The sequence below is a fragment of the Podarcis raffonei genome, chromosome 7 (assembly GCF_027172205.1).
Source record: "Podarcis raffonei isolate rPodRaf1 chromosome 7, rPodRaf1.pri, whole genome shotgun sequence".
NCBI lineage: Eukaryota > Metazoa > Chordata > Lepidosauria > Squamata > Lacertidae > Podarcis > Podarcis raffonei.
Genome location: NC_070608.1, coordinates 48,272,751 through 48,290,653, shown reverse-complemented (window position 1 = coordinate 48,290,653; position 17,903 = coordinate 48,272,751). Strand labels below are relative to the sequence as shown.

Genomic DNA, 17,903 nt, shown 5'->3' with positions numbered 1-17,903 from the left:
ATTTCACATGGACAGGATAGTGCATATTCTTCGTGTTCAAAACACCCTGTCTCACAACGGATTCCTTGAGTTGAATGCAAAGCTTGCAACGTAACTAAACGCAAGCGGCTCTACAGTCATTGTTCTTGTTTCCTCTGGAGATTTCTCTCTTTTGGGGGGGGGGGGGTCGCGGCACGTCAGCTTTAAAAAGCTCTGAGCGGCTCAAGAATGTGTCTCCCCTGCGCCTACCCCAGTTACTGCTGGAACGAACCACGAGCGGGGGGGGGAGAGATGGAGAGAGGGAAGGGACGACGCTGTGGCTGGGAAGGGGCTCGGGTAGTCCAAACACCGCCCTGGGAATCTTGGGCTGGAGCCTGTGGAGGGCAGCTTTCTTGACTCGCGGGTCCCCAGAGGAGGAGCCAGCCGCGCCCCCAAAGCCGCGAGCCCTGTGGGAGAACCCCGCCCTTTGGGGAATGGTATCTGCCCGACCCTCTCTCCGCTTTCGAGGGACTAAAGGCTCACTTGCCGCAGGGGGCGGCAGAGGCGGGCGGCAATAAAGGGGTGGGCTGAGGGAGGGGAGAAGGAGGAAGGGGGGGTTGGCGCGCTGGGCGAAGCAGCAGCAACAAAAAGGCTCCGGGGAAACTTTCCTCTCAGGCTGAGGCTTCCCGCGCTTCCACCTGTGGAGCTGCCGCCGCCGTCGCCGAACAATCCCCGGGGGACGAAGATGGGCTGCTGCTGCTGCTCCTCCTCCTGGCAACTGGCGCTCCTGGCTTCGCTGCTCTTCGCCGTGGCGGACGGCCAGCTCCGAGGTGAGGAAGCCGCGCTGGTCGGGACTTGAGGGACTTCCCCCTCGCCGAAGGTTTAGCGCGGCGCCTCAGAATGGCAGTGCCGGGTGGGGTGGGGTGGGGGTGGCCGAGCACGTGCGAAGGGTGCCGTTGCAACACGTGGAATAATGGACTCTGGCTTCCCTCCCCCGCCCCCTCGCTGGGGTTTCCCACTTGGAGGATGCGACGCCTTCATGCATTCCTCGCCACCCCCACCCCCGGTCCCTCACTTCGACGTCCTCGGGGTGGTTTGCAAAGGCGAGCCGGGCAAGGTGCGACCAGCCTGTTTATGGTGGCTGCCCAGGAGCGCTGCCCGAGGAAGGTGGTTCTTGGAGGCTCCAAAATGCCCGTGGACTGAAGTGGATGAAGCGCAGATTGGGATGCTCTCGTTAGGGAGAGAAACCCCCGGCGATGCCACCAGATTAAAAATAAATAAGAGCCATTATTGTCTGGCTACCACGTGTTTAGAATGTAGCTTTTTGTCTCTCTTGAAGAAAGCAGATGGTGCTACAGTACTATGGGAGACTTGGCTGGGCGCGTCTCTGGTTTATTTTGCACTTTTTGTAGATGTGTGTTGGTGTGTGTCAAAGTCCTCTGCCCCAGCTGTGGCCGGGATCCTTCTTCCCCTGGCCTTTCCCAATGGCTCCCCGTTTGGCTTTCTCGCCTCCTCTCTCTTCTTCTTCCAGGACTTTCTGTTTGCAATTTGCATCCCCCCTTCTTCCCCTCTTCTCTTTTCCTCCCCTGCCTTTTCTTTCATCTCCCCTGCTGGCGGTGAAGTGGATTCCAATGCTCGCCTTAGCTGTTGAGGATGAAGGGGCCGCCGATTTGCTTTGTGGCAGATGAAACTTTTTTAGGAGTAGGGAGAAGGCTTTGAAGTGAGGGGGAAATCAACTGGTTTGGGATTCCCCCTACACATTTGGGTGGAATTCAAGAGGTTTTCTTTGTTACGGTTTATTGTATAAAAAGCTTTCTTGGCATTTTTAAAAAAAGTTTTAAAATAGTTTGATGCTGTTGGCCTGCTTCCAGATTAACATGTGATTATTTGGGGGGGGGGATGCTTTTCACAAATGCTCCCTCATTGTCTGCTAACAAGGACAAGCAGCCAAACTTGACAGACTTACCCCTCCCTCCTCAAACTGTTCTTTTCTTTCTGGTTGGACAGAGTCAGGCATTCAGGACTGCTAGGAGGGGGTTCACTTGCCATTGTATCTCCTGGAGGATGCTGGGCTTTCCCCTGCCCCCAAACGCCTTGTTTCTGGATTTTTGTTTCCAGCCACTTTGAGGATTAGATAGATAGGATCTGGCACTCACCCACAGGCTGCAAAAGGGCTACTGCATCCCAGACTAATGATGCACGTGAACTATGGGGTCCCAGGGAAAGGACACATTTCATCAAACTGCTTTTGTGTGGCGCTGAAGCAAGTGTGTAGTCAGCCATTCAGAGTAGATGATGATGGCATGCCTTATTATTGGGGCTGGAGGGTAAGAGAAACAGAGCTTGGGAAAATTCATTAATATGTACATTCTGTGTCTATGATGGCTGGAAACCCTTAAAAAAAGAGAAAGAAACACGACATTTTTGAAGTGTGTATCACATATGAAAGAAGTAATTCTCAGCAGATTGTAAGTCACAGAGATTGCATTCATGCATACTGAGTTAAATTTCTGGCAGAATTTCTACACCAAAGTTAGGAAGGCATAAGAGGCAATCTGTAGCCAGGCTGGAAGCATATGTTGCTTTATCTATGTCTCCCATCATGATGGTGGCAAAATGTGCTCTTTCATCCATTGGCACACTACTAGTCATGCAGGGTTAGACTCCAACTCCCAGCAGTCTCAGTCAGCAGGACCAATCACCACGCACAAAGGGAGTTGTAGTCCCCATTAAGGCAACCACGTTGGCTACTCATAATATAGGGAAAGGTCACATTGGGTCATACTGATGTCATAATTGCTTTGCTAGTTATTGCATGAATACTTTAACTGACAGCACAATCCTATATATGCCTCATTAAAACTTAATCCCTGTGAGGTAAATTGGTATAAGAATGTAGCCTTAATTAATTTATTGACACACATTATTAAGACCCTAGTGCTACCTCTTCTCTAAAGCATTGGGGCTGGCACATACATTAGCTCTGCATGAGGCATGTGTTCCAATGTGTGAGCTAATGCTGGACTAGTAACCTCATTGAGAACTAAGGATCAGCTTCCATGAATGGAAACATACATTTTCAGAATTCTACTCCAGCAACTGATGTACAATATTCCAGTTCCCTCTTCCATAGTTTCCCTGCTCATATGGATAAATCATTTGTGTGAGTTGTTAAAAGATGCAAGAGAGCCAGCTGAAGTTACCTATGAGCCAGTTCCTCTCAATTTTACCAATGACAGATTAGCCCATTCAAAAGAATTGCCCTGGGGCCTCAGTTCAATTAGTCTGGTAGAGCTGCAAGTGTGATGCAAGAATAAGGCACAGCAGAAAGGACAGATGAAGACGAATATGTAGCACATGGTCAAGGCAGTGTTAAAATCACCATCACAAGCATTGTTAAGCAGCTGGGTGCTCTGGACTAGTGCATAAGGAGTAGTGTGTGTATGTGTTTTGGTAAAATGCACGTGTTTTGTGCACCAGTGGAATCTTGGGGGGCTTTATTTGCCTAAATGGATCCCACATTATTTTGTAATTCTTTGCTAGTCACATACAAAGGATACAGATCTACCTTGGCTATGTGCATTAAGCTGTTACTAGTGAGTATGGGAGCATCCCCACTTTAAAGGCATGGTTGATATACAGTGGTACCTCTGGTTACAGGCGCTTCAGGTTACACTCCGCTAACCCAGAAATAGTACCTCAGGTTAAGAACTTTGCTTTAGGATGAGAACAGAAATCGAGTGGCGGCAGCGCGGTGGCAGCAGGAGGCCCCATTAGCCAAAGTAGTACCTCAGGTTAAGAAGAGTTTCAGGTTAAGAACGGACCTCCAGAACAAATTAAGTTCTTAACCCGAGGTACCGCTGTATTTGTATCAAACCAGAAATGGCACCATGTGTGAAAGTAGAAATGCAGTTGTTTCTCTATTGCAGAGATGGGGAACTTGCGGGACTGCAACTCCCATGTCGGCCCATTGAACATGTTGACTGGGGCTGATGGCAGATGGAGTTGAACAACATCTGGAGAATCACAAGTTTTGTGTAGTGTAGGTGTTACATCACATGAAAAATAGTGTTGAATGTGTAGTGAAAGAAAGAAGCACTGGTTGTTTCTTCAAATTACATTAAGGGTGGGTTTAAAAGTGTATAGGTATAATAAATCCAACAAGTTGTTAGACATATTTGAACATGACAATTCCGGAAACATTCTAGTTGTTAGGCCCATTGGCATTCTGGGTACTTATTTGCTGTGTTTGTTTTTAGAGATGACCGCATGTGGGAACTGAAAATTTTAATCATTAATAGTAATAAGTGAACATTTCTTGGTCAAAATTCTAATCTGAGATAAATTTGACCCAGATAAAATAGCAGTTGGCACATAAGAATCTGCTGAAATCTTTATTTGACTTCTGTTGATAACATTAAAACAGTGATGGGTTTTTGTGCTGTACAGGAAATGAGTTAAGCAATATCCTACAAAGAAGGTATGATGAATCACATGGTTTGTGTCATCTGGGATTTGCATCTCTGGGCTATCTTCTTAATGAGGCAAGACATGAGGAAACAGACAACTTACTGACCCTGCTAAACAAACTAGAAAGCAAAGACTTTATGGACCTGTAAACAAGCAAGAAGAATTTTAAGCTCTTACAGCCTGATATCTGGTGCCTCTGTAATCATCTTTAAATCTTATATGAGACTTTGAGCCAAGAGAGAAGACTGTTCTTCATCCTCCTTTCTGTAGTGCCCAATGAAAGCTCCCCATCCTTGTGATGAGTTGTATAAAGTGACTGTCTGTATAAAGTGCCAGTCTTTATTTTCATTTTTCCTGTGCCACTCCTGAACTGGCATCAGATAGGTGAACAGGAAGGCAGTTGTTTATAAAGCATTTCATAACCAGCACAAAATATTTTCTCATAGATTCTTCTGAAACTGACAGTATTGGGTGAGGTGACATCCATATTCAAGGTTAGGCAGAAAGCACAACCTTTTTGCATGAATGGTCTTAATTGCTGAGTGCCACAATTATATATTGTCTCTTTGGGGACATTATAATGGAGTTGGGCAAAGATAGACTCAGGTCCTGAGTATCAAGGTAAAAGCATGTTACCTCTTTCCCCAGATAATATGCGTATTCAACCTTATCTTGGACCACATATGTGCATTGAAGTATACACATAGCATTTTCCTAATCGCTTCACCTACGGTGCATGTACAAGTAATGTGTATGCAGAGTTGCACCTCCACTGAAATTAATGGGAATATATATATATATGTATCATGTGTTCACATGAGCGCAAGAATGTGCATAGTGTTTTTGAGTGCACACCAGAGCCTCTATTGTTATAATCAAGAGTCCTGATTATTCCCTTTAAATACACACTGCAACTTCTCAGTTTTCTTCTGGGGAAAAAAACCTTCTCCATTTTTAATGATTTGGGCAGAAGACCACACTTTTCATTCATTCAGATAACAGATAAGCATGTCTGCCCATTACTGGAATTTTGTGGCTATCAAATCATTGCAACTGGTTTACAGAATGCAGCATTCCTTTTTTTATCTGAAGATGCTAATCCAGAAGCAATCCCAAGAATGTGGGGAAAATTCAAATGCCTACATTGCTTTTGCTGAAGATAAACACAGCTGAAACACAAAATAACATAAAATTAACAAAACCTAGTTTCTTGCATTACTAAGACAGCTACTCAAGTCATTTCCATTATCTAATGAAACCTGTTGCTGGTGACAGCCAAAATATATGTGCTTGATTACCATTGAAAATAATGTTGGGTGAAATAGTCTCTTCAGCATTTCCTGCTTTTCATTATGTGGGTGCCTATTTCCTGACAGCAAACAAAGGAGCTTTAAGACGTAAGAATGCCATTGCCTTGCTAAAAACGCTGATTATGCAGTAACTCCACAACATTAGCTATGACGACCATATTCTGAAGCATAGTTTCCTTTGATTCTAGCCAGCAAGTATGTTTTTAATGTGCTCACAAATGTTTGCAATATAGCAGAACAGTTTTGACCATCTGTGGTCATTGTGCTTGCTGCAGCACTGGGTTGCGTATCTGCCCAGGCCTTTGACCCAGAATTCTCCTTTTGCTATGGGTACGGGTGTAATCTTAATGTTTTAACATGTAACCTGAGGGGTATTTAGTAGAAATCTTAGCTCAACCGTGAACCAAAATCCAAAATCTTCCACCCCCATCTGTAATATAGGGGATATAACCACACACCATACATTATTTAGTGAATTTGTATCCTTTTGCAGAGGTGTAGCCCCGTGGGAGTGGGGCTAGCCGCCTGCAGCCAGCATCCCAGTGGGATGGCACGGCGATGTCAACCGTCCTCAGGGATGACACCCGAGGCGGACTGCCCCCACCGCACTCCCTTCCTCTGCCAGTCTCCTTTTGTACATCATGGAAATAGAGGTGGGGAGCATCGGGTTCTCAGGCAGCTTCTCCTCTAGGTACCGGCCAGACTCAAACCCTGTTTAGCTTCAGAAAGGTGGCTGTGTCAAATCCTCTTAGACCTAACCATGGTTCCATATTATGGGTATATGCTTAAAAAATGGTTATTTGGGAGCATTTGATTTCAACATATAATGGCTACTAGACTAATAATGTTTTGTTTTACTCTTATTTTACCCCCTAAACCTCTTGAGTTCCTTAAATTATTGTCTCCCTGCCTCACAATAGCTATTATCATTAAGAAAAACTGCTGGGAGTTGCTCTAAAAACGTGGGATAGACTTGGGTGTAAATCAAATTAATAAAAATACTTAGGACTGACTTGGGTATTAATGCAGGGGCAGAATGCTAGATTCCCCCACTGGTCAACTCTGACAGATGGGTAGGGCCGCACACACATATCGATCACCTGATGTCATAATGAGACCAGATAATTGAAACCTGTCAAAGGAGGTTGCTGTAACTGCAGATATACTGATTGGTGATTTCAAGGAGGCCCTTTGAAGCCCCTTCTAGGTGCTTTAAAAAGGCACCAATCAGCTATGCAGAGGGGAAAATGTTCCTATAAATTGAGCATTTTCCCCCTCTGCATTGCTGATTCTCAGGTATGAAGGACTTTCTTTAAGCACCAAGAATCAGCTTATTGCCAGTGCTTGCAGAGTAGTCCCGCAGTTTGCTTATAATGAGAAGCTATGGTTTCCTACTACATGTGTGAGCCTTGGTGAGCCCTGGGCTTGTGCATTTCTGCTTTCCTTAGGGAACAAACCAGCTGCGTAAACCGTGGTTTGATCCTTGCTTGTCGGAAATAAGGACTCAGAGGTGGCTTGTCAGATCAGGATACAGAGGTGGGTTTAGGGCAGCATGACCGGTTCTGAGGGCACTGAGCCTGGGGGCATTGCAGGGCAACATAACTATGATGTAGTGAATTGAGCAGAACGGAAGGTGAGAGGCGAGGGAGGGATCCAATTTTTGGCCTTGCGCAAGGCGCTACTGAAATTTGAAATACCAAAGTCTACTCCAGCAGGACCCATTAGTGGATCGTGGCCTGATCCAGACTGCAACAAAAGCACTACCACTATGCAAATATATAGTAAAAGATTAAGAAATGGGTCCCACAATGCACAGTGTGGTTAATAGTGGGTCCTGCGTATGAAAAGGTTGAAGATAGCTGGTTTAAACTGATCAGAGTAGCACGAGTTAAGCTAAAATCTTCAGTCTCCACTTGTGTGTGAATGTGGAGGAGAAAGGAGGGGAAATACAAAAAAGCCTGAAGCCTTTCCAGATGTTGTATGAATAAGGAAACCATGGTTTCCCATCATGCCTTAAACTGACCCTGGGTATTTATAGCACTTTCCCTAACCTTTTCAGTAACCTTGCTGAAAGGTGATTATCAGTCTTACTGCATTGATGTATGTCAAGCACACTGAGCAGTTTAGAAAAGCAATTTCTAAGAACTGGTATTATTAGTTTGTGGGTCTATTACATGGCCCAAGGTAAACTTAAATATTCTCACATATACATTTTAAGCATATATATTTTCACACAAGTAAGCTGTATGGATAAGAGACAAAGGGATCTCAGAACAAAAGGACAAGTACTGGAAGGAACATATTTCATTATAAATTAATACTGACCAAGAGGTGTCATGGGTATACATATGGAATAGAAGGGGGTGGGTGGGAAGAGGAAGTGTGGTTGTTAAAACACTTGCTAGGAGTAATGTAGGAAAAAAAGGTTGAAGGTGAAATACCGTAACTTTAATGGCTCAACCAATTGCTATGCAACTTACGGCATGGTTGGAAAAACTGCAGATCTTCCTAAACAAAAAAGAGAAAGGCATAAAATTAAATTTATGGACACCATCTGGGCTGTTCAGTACCTTACATAGACATTTGAGTTGGAGTTTTACATTTAAACAGTGTGACCCCTTGCCACGTGCATAACAATGTGTTCCAAATCCTACTGGTGTCTTTGATATTTTTGGTAGTTAAACTAGTTATAATCTCACAGCCTTTGGACATGATATGACAAGTTATTGGGCTAAGTTTGCCATATTTTTGTCTGTGAACCACTGAGAGACATGTAAGAGTGCAAACTTGCTTTGTTTATGTGAAACAAAGTTTTTGTTTGTTTCTCTTGTCTCCTTGTTACGATGTTAAATGTTGCTTGACTTGAGCCTGGTGTGGACCACTTGTCTTAATTCTGTAAGCTAGTTCAGGATCCTGTTCTAGCTTTCTATTACTGTTTACCATGGTGTCATCATAGAATTACAGAGATGGAAGGGACCGCAAGGGTCATCTAGTCAAACCCCCTGCAATATAGGAATCTTTGGCCCAACATGGGGCTAGAACCCAACATGGCTTGGAAAGTGAACCAGAGTTATTTTCAGCCTAAGGTAAAGCAAAATAGGTATTTGCTTTGCTTGTACAGTGCAAAGGTATGTGTGATACAGAAAAATAGTGTGAATGCTTTCCTAAGCAGGCTAAAGATTAACATAAAATCTCCTTGCCATCAACAAATACTGTACATTTGTCCATGTCCACCGGGATATTAGTTACTGGGTTTCCATTTACAGGTTTTAAAGGGGGGGGGCTTATCCTAAAAAAGAAGCCAAAGCCTCAACACCGTTGCTTTTGTTTTAAACAAGGGCTCCACAGCTGCTGTCCTTGATGCACTCCATGCTGATATCTTATAGAGAACAAAGAAGTGTAGTATATAAACTAGAAAAAGTGCTACAGTATGAGATCACTTCATCATCATTTGATATACAGAAGTACTCACTTTATTTTTGGAAATGTGCAAATCAGATTGTGAGAACTCTTCCACTAACATATGTGCTAATCATAAGTTACCTTATAACCAAAATGATATCGTTGTATTGGCATTGAAAATCTTCACTTTGTACATCAAAGAATAATTCAGAGCCTTCAGTTTTTCCATCCTTTCCATCTGGGTACCTTATTCTTTAAAAAACAAGGTCCAGAGGAGTTGTACATTAAATTATAATTTTATGTTTTATGTTTTGTGTAGGGTGACCTGGAAGACTATGAAAATAGAAGCAACTATCTGGACCTAGCTTTTCACTGACTAGTACTTTTTCATATTAAAAAGGAATTATAAATTGGAAAAAATGCAATATTATTACATATGAACTTTGTTCATATCATGAGGCTTGGCAATATTGCACTACATAAAGAGAAGACATTTTTTTTTCAGCTTTCTGAAACTTAAGAGTTAACAGCTTGGTTGATGATGATTCTTGAAGAAATATTACTACATTACTACCTTACTACATTACTATATCACTTGAAGAAATATTGCTATTGTCCCTTTGAAGATAGGTACAGTGGTACCTCGGGTTACATACGCTTCAGGTTACATACGCTTCAGGTTACAGTCTCCGCTAACCCAGAAATAGTACCTCGAGTTAAGAACTTTGCTTCAGGATGAGAACAGAAATCATGCTGCTGCGGCGCAGAGGCAGCAGGAGGCCCCATTAGCGAAAGTGGTGCTTCAGGTTAAGAATAGTTTCAGGTTAAGAACGGACCTCCGGAATGAATTAAGTACTTAACCCGAGGTACCACTGTAGTTGCATTCTAACTACTAGACCCATTGAAATGAATAAAACAAAGATGTTAGTGTTCATTAATTTCAGTAGGTCTACTCTGCTTATGACGAGCATTGCATACAACCCATGTTCACTTACTGTTTTGTAAGTTTCAAAAACAGGTTTGATTGAGAAAACACCTTTTGAAATAATGACCCTTTCCCCGCCTCAGCACTGTCCCCCCACCCCCGGTAATCTCTGAAATATTTCACGAGATTTATCTTGGGAGATAAGGCTGTGTTCATCACTGCCTTATCTCCATATATATGCTGGGGGTTTTCTTTACTTTATGGTCCGCAGTCTGTGGTGATTGCTAAACTGACAGGAAAGTTTTCTGTGGCCAGTAACTTGAAAGGGTCTAGACTGGGAGCTTTAGTGATATCACCTTAAACTCAGAAATGCTTGAGCAGCGGCAGATTGTTTTATTGCTTCCTCTTGGGAATTAGCTGCTTCAGAATGTTGACCAAAAGGATTGCATAATACTTTGCAAATTGGATGGTGCCTCCTCTATGTCCATGTTGCACATGGAGCAAGATTAATTTCGTTGCCTCCCTTTGATCCTAATATATCCAAAATCATCTGTTATTCATACTGTATCTATTTATTTCTTATCATGCTGAGAATTCCACTGTTATTTCTTAGTATCATGTTGAGAAGGAGGATTCATCACATTTTATTGGAACCACATGTAAAAACTGTACTGTAGCAGTTTAATCCAATAAAACAGAGCACTTTATAGCACACTAAGGATTCAAAGCACTTCACATAAATTATATCCATAATCAGCCACATTTTATGTGGGACTACTATAAACACGCACCTCACCATTCAGAGCTTCAGTCATCATTTTTACTTAAATGGAATTACGTTACTGGTGTTACTGCCTTCTGCTGAACTCCTTTTAAAACATTAAGAATGAATAATTGTCTAGTTTAAAAAGTTTATAATGTGTGAATATTCTGAATTAACTGTGCAATCTTAAATATGTATAAAGGTAAAGGTAAAGGTACCCCTGCCCGTACGGGCCAGTCGTGACCGACTCTAGGGTTGCGCGCTCATCTCGCTCAAGAGGCCGGGAGCCGTCGCCGTCCGAAGACACTTCCGGGTCACGTGGCCAGCATGACGAAGCTGCAACTGGCGAGCCAGCACCAGTGCCACACACGGAAACGCCATGTTATAAATATGTATATGTTATAAATATATATTTATGTATATGTATACGTGTTATAAATATGTATGCGTTATAAATATGTATACTTGGAAGTAAATCCCATTTAGTTCAATGGAACCTAGGAAAGTGTGAATAGAATTACAACCAGGCAGAGAAATCCTAATTATGGGCCAGGAAGGATTGGAGAGATGGAGCCATGGCTACACCCAAAACTCATTCTGGTCAGGATGGAAGCCGGTGGTGGGGCATTTTCTCCCTTCTTTTGTTGCACCATATGGGCTGCTGCAGCAGAGAGCCTGGATTGGTCCTCTCTCTGGGAAATATATAATTGTAGGATCCAGTAGACCGCTGTCTATTCCTGCTGTGCCCCCTCCTTCTTGTAACACTCCGTTTTTGGATCCTCTGCTTGCTTACAACTGATGGAAACACTTCCTCTGGTAGCTTCTTAGTCGCCCATGTTTTCAGTGGGTGCAGTTTCAAGGTATCAAGATTATGGCCTCTGTTGGCAATCCTGCACAGTCATAACATATCAGTAGGTCTGTTCATACAACCAAATTGATGTATGGAGGATGCGAGTTTAACACAGATGTGTTTTCAATTCTGCTTTTCGTGAAGGATATTGCGATGGTTCTGTGTCATATAAGCCACAGTACTGTAAACCAAGTACTGCATGAACCTATAGTTTGCAGCAAACTGTGTTGGAATAATCAGGTAATCACCAATTTACACACATAATTTGTAATCCTTGAGATTTGAAAATTCAGCCATAAGTCTCTTTCTGACACCATCTCAGGCAGAATCCTAGGAGAAGCAGAGTCTGAAGTGACAATTTTTTATTACAGTAATGAAACACAAGTAGGACAGAATCTATTCTGAGGGTGCAATTAAGCTACACATAGTGGGAATGTGTTTGTATCTGTTTGGTGTGGCAAAATAAGTGATAATCCAGGGAGACAATCAGATGACAATTGCTAGGTAGATAGCCCCAAAATGGTGGGATAGACAATGTTTCCTTGAAACTGAGGAGAGAGAAAATGATTTATTTTTCGTTGATCAAGTTTTTCAGACATGAATGGGTTATTTCCCTCCATTATGAAATGTAGATATTCTAAGTGAACTTGCTGAATTAGTAACTTAGTAGAATTGGTTCTGCAGTATGAGTTTACGTAAGTTCCTTAGATGCATACCAAACTAGTTAACTGTGCAGATTGTATGCTAATAGTAAACTCATTCTCTGATTCTGATCCTTATAGAGCCAAAGCAGTACCATCCACACACAAGAGGGAAGTATCCTAGTTTGCAGAAATACATTTTTTAACCTAATGAGGGGGATAGCTCATATCTAAGAAAGACAGTATCACCAGTGGCGAAGCTGCATAATCCGCTACCGGGGGCGGAGACCAGGTGGGGACGTGACGCACGCCGCCTGCGAGGGTGTAGCGTGCGTTCTGGGGGCATGATGCGCCGTCTGTAGGGGTGTGATGCCCGGCGTGCGGGTGTGTGCGTGCGGTGCATGTCTGGGGGGGGGGCGCTGCCATGGTACCCTACTGGAATAATGGTGCTGGGGGTGGTCTGCTCCCTCCGCACTCCCGTTCCTCCACCAGTGAGTATCACTGAGTAGTAACTAATACTGTAGTCAAACCAGCAGTGTTGTAATTCAAGAACTAATCTCAGATAACCTAAAATAAGCAGGGAAAACAAAAGGAAAACGTATCAACAGCTTACTTGATGTACAGCAAGACATTTCAAGATGTGAAGTGGCAGATGGAAGAACCCACAGTGCAGATAATAGGGAAGGGATCTGCCCTCACAGGAGCAAGCATGACAAAAACTTGGTATGTCAGACTACAAACCACCCTGAAGCCCAGTTGATTAGATGAGAAAGATATCGTAGGACTGCAGTTACAAAAGAACAAGAACCAGCTGGAAATCACCTTTTTCTGAGTCAGCATTTAAAAATGTAATTCAGATGCTGTGGGACAGGAAGCTTTGGATACAACTCTTGTAATTGTTATGAGGCTCTAGTGAGACAGTAGTTAAGGATGCTGGCTGATAACTATAGTGCATAATAATGTTATTAAAAAATGAATGTTGAGGTGTCGTCTTTCGGAAATTATTTTATTAATTTTAATGAAAATTACAGGTGTTCAGTTATTTTACTAAATGCTACTCACCAGAGGTTTGTGTATGCCCGTGGATTTTGTAGGCATGCAGAAGTCCATGTTAATTTCAGTAGCAGGAGATTTTATAACTACTGTATACCTTACCATTCAGTCAAAAGTGAGCTTCATGGAGGATTTACAACAGAATAGTAAAAGCAATCATATCCATGTTGGATCCTTGAATGAAAATGAGTTTGTACACACATTGGCTTCTCCTGTGGGAATGCTGGTGAGGTGGATGATGCATGTGTTAAAAGTTCTCTGTCAAGAACAGGTCACTGTACTTGGTTGTGACAAATCTGTTCATACAAAATCGTGAGGTATGACAGGCTGCAACTCATCTTTTGTTATTTACTCTGAGTCGAGAGTAAACAGTTACTTTTCTCTTTATGATACCTACTTTCTTTGTCGCTCATCCTTATTCCTAATCTTAATAAACCTTATTAATTTGGAATCTAGAGTTTGACTGTATACGTTTGGACAAGCCAAGGATTTCCTCACTGCATGCCAGACAAGTCTTTCACGCTCTTTGACCAAAGAGAGGAAAAGGAAAATGGGCTGGATTCACTCATTGGTGACTGAGAGATTTGGACGATAGTTGCTCCCTTCCAGATAGAAACCAACAGATATTGATGTTCCCATCAGATATATGGAAGAAAGAAGGATGTTGTCGAAAGAAAGAAAGAAAGAAAGAAAGAAAGAAAGAAAGAAAGAACTGTAACAGGCTGGTTTTCCCTGCAGGAAATCTGGGTGCACTTTCTATTGAATGATGGAGCCATCCCAAAACAAGGCATTTGGCCCCATCCATTGAATGCTTGGTTTTCAAACATCACCACAGTCATGTAGGGTGGGGCAGGTTCTACTACCAAATATTCTGCTCCGAGTCTCATAATTTTCAACATTCAATTTTAATGACGAAATAAGTGTCACTGATTCAAAAACAAGTAGGCAACAACTCTATGGAAATATTTCTATGTGGGAAAATATAGTCTGTGCTAAAAGTGATTTAAGAAAAGACAGGAGCCACTAAAGATAACAACAACAACAAAAAGTTTAGACTCTTGGAGCATGTGGGAAAAGGGTATTGTTGAAAAAGCAATAACTAATTTTATGGTCTAGCAAGTTTGCTGTTTTTTTGGCAAACTGCCCATCTGTCTCCTTTACTTTAGGCTGTAAGCTGTGACAGAGAAACTGTTCTAAGCAGGTATCTACATTGTCTGAAAATCAATACTTGAACACAGGAGAATTTCCATCTCAGATGCATAATAACCCATTGCCTTTTGCCCCTATGTAATGTGGCTGAGTTGGTGACATATAAAACACACCCAATTTTTTATTGTTCTCCTTCACCCTAATATTTATCTGCAACTGGTTTTGGTTTTTTTAATAATTACCCATTTCAAACAAGACTTTTTATTTTGCCAATTTTCTTAGTGCTACGTTCTGGGAGCAAAAGCAACAACAAAAGCTGTTTTATATATTCTGTTTGTAACATTCAAAATCTGTATCTTAATCCAAAACATAACGTCCGAATTTAGTGCAAAATGTCTGAATTTAGATAGTCATGGTTTATTCAAGGTTGTATTTAAGATAATATTTCCTTAGAGAAGGTTGAAAGATGTCTAATATGGTGATTATGGAGCAACTCAATTTGACATTGATACCAGAAAAGATCCTAGAACAGATAATTACACAGTCAGTCTGTGAGCACTTAGAAAAAGGATGTTTTGATTACTAAGACCCAGTATGGGTTTCTCAAAAACAAGTCTTGCCAGACAAATCTCATTTCTTTCTTTCTTTTTAATATGAGTTAAAAGCTTGGTGGATCAGGGAATTGCTGTGGGCACATTTCACTAAGGCTTTTGACCAAGTCTCCCATTACATTGGTACCTCGGGTTACATACGCTTCAGGTTACATACACTTCAGGTTACACACTCCGCTAACCCAGAAATAGTGCTTCAGGTTAAGAACTTTGCTTCAGGATAAGAACAGAAATCGGGCTCCGGCAGCGCGGCGGCAGCAGGAGGCCCCATTAGCTAAAGTAGTGCTTCAGGTTAAGAACAGTTTCAGGTTAAGAACAGACCTCCGGAATGAATTAAGTACTTAACCCGAGGTACCACTGTATATTCTTGCAGAGAATCTGGTAAAATGTGGTCTGGATGAAGTAACCGTTAGGTGGATTTGTAACTCAGTAATGGTTCCTCATCATCCTGGGGAAAAAGTGACAAGTGGGGTGCTACAGGGTTTTGTTCTAGGCCCGTTGTTCAACATCTTTATAAACTACTTGGATGAAAGAATTGAGGGGATGCTCATCAAATTTGTGGGTAACACCAAACTGGGAGGGGTAGCTAATGCTGCAGAAGATAGAATTGGGATTTAAGATAACTTGAACAGATTGGAGAACCAAGCAAAAAACTTAACAAAATGAATTTGTACAGGGTGGTGATTCCAGGGGTCTTCCTAACTTTATGTGATTTTGCCTTGACATGTGGACCCACAGAACATAACCCCCATGTCATTTGTGGGCCTACTGTCCATAGGAGCTGGAGGCTGAACCCTTTTCTGGTTTGCAGTAAGGTCCTGATCTAAGCAGCTGCTTCCACATGCTTCCTCCAACTCCAGCATAACCTCAAATACGGTTAGATGAGCACTTTGCTGGTGACTGAAGTTTGTGCCTCATTCACTGTCTTCTCCATTCTTGTAGTCCTGGGGGAGTAGTGTAGTAGTGGTGACTGAGACTAGATAGGGAGCTGGCAGCTGCCATGAGGACTTACAGTCCTGGAACTAGAGTGCCCAAATCTGGCTCCTCAGAAAAAAATAGTATTTGGTAAGCTGCTGGAGAATCCTGCTGTCTTTGCTCCTCTCCTGAGGAGACCTCAGGTTTGTGGTCCAGGCAGGGCTGAGCCTTAACATACTTATATAGAACTGACTGATTATGGCAGACCAGAATAGCATATTTAGCTTCCATCTTTCTTCAATAACTTGCATGGATTTCATTATTCCTCCACTAATTTTAAATTCAGAATATTCGGGCATGGAGAATTGTGTTGAAAGTAAGTGTTTTGCTATAACGTTGAGAGTTCTCCAGAATGGATTTTTCATATCTTCTTGAAAATTCTCACATCACTATCCAAGTCGCCTACCACTTCTTTTAAAAAGAATTCATATTACCAAAATTTCAATTCATTCATTGTATTTTAGTTTGGCATTTATTTAAGCCTCCTTGACCCTAAACAAGTGAAGTGCAAGCTGACTGTACTTAAAGCAAATAAGTGAGATTTCCTTTTCACATACTGTATTTAGGATTGGTTGTTACTGTGCCAGGTATGACTTATATTCAAGGTCAAATGGTCTTAAACATCTGCATGTTTCCTAGTATCAGGTAGCATATTTTTTTCCTGTGGGAACTTCTTTCTTTTTTGGACAAAATGGCACAGCTGAGTAATCAAAGGAATACAAATCAAAGACAACTTCACATCATTGTGTGAAAGGATAGGGAAAGGTTTAAAAAACAAAACAAAAACCTACACAGCTTCCTTGTTTAGTTTAGCACTTGGTTGTCTATCTCGCTCTCTTGTTTTCTCTGAGTCTTGATTGGTATTTTTAAAAAACTTGTTAGGCCTCTTTCAGCAAAGATGAAGGCACAGGAAATGACCATGGATAGGGTTTAAAAGCCAATTAATTCGTTTGCAATTTCTCTTATTCAAGTATACACCTCGCAGTTGCAAGTTGTTTACATTGGGCCACCAGTCTAAACTATTTAATTGGGGAACACATTTTGCTTAGGCTGAGGTCACATAAAGACTATGGCAACAGTATCTTGTTCAAAACTCAAAGCAAGCAAGCCCTCTTCAGATATCCCAGGGGCACTCTTGCCTTTAAAGCTGGGGCAAAGCACTGTGGTGGCAGGTTCCAGCCTTATTGTACCATTTGTTTACATGTCTGAACCATACTTATGTGTGTACAAACCTAGAAGGCAAAGAAAGTAGTGCATATGTAGATGCAATGTAGCATGTACAGTGAATGGGACGTGCTGTGCTCCCCCGGCCTGCATGTATTCACATATGTGTATGTGGTACATGGCTTGTGTGAGCCTTGTGTGTGTGTTGCATGGCACATAGTCACCACTCCTTTGGCCTCTCTTGGCAGATAGTCATTCCTTTTTCTATGGAGTACTTAACTGATGCTAAAGGTGCAGTCCTAACCCTAACCCTAGATCATCTGGGATGAGTGAGTGAGGATGTGGCAGGACTCTAGCTCAGCCTACAGGTTCTCAGCACAGCCAGACTTCGTCTCCTTGAGTCCTCAACCCCAGGTCAGCCAGAGACATGATGGGAGCATAACTCACTAATCCTGGCTCATTGAGCTAATCCATCTGAGCCAAGACTTCTGGAATTTACACTAGCGTAAGCCCTGAAAAATGGGTGTTCCAGGAGAGCAGAGGGATGGGACCGGATAGGGAGATTTATGCTTGATCCTATCAGTTCATCTCAGACATGTGACCTGCAAATCCAGTGGAACATACACAGGCAA

At 42.3% G+C, this 17,903-nt stretch overlaps 1 protein-coding gene across 1 annotated transcript in view; it reads left to right on the top strand.

Moving 5' to 3' along the window:
* Positions 1-576: 576 nt before the first annotated feature.
* The window catches only part of LAMA1 (laminin subunit alpha 1), an 89,725-nt gene continuing 72,398 nt past the window's right edge, over positions 577-17,903 (top strand). Inside the window, exon 1 of the mRNA XM_053396500.1 lies at positions 577-788. Within this exon, the coding sequence (XP_053252475.1) occupies positions 704-788 (85 nt within the window). The 5' untranslated portion in view covers positions 577-703. The remainder of the gene's footprint in view (positions 789-17,903) is intronic.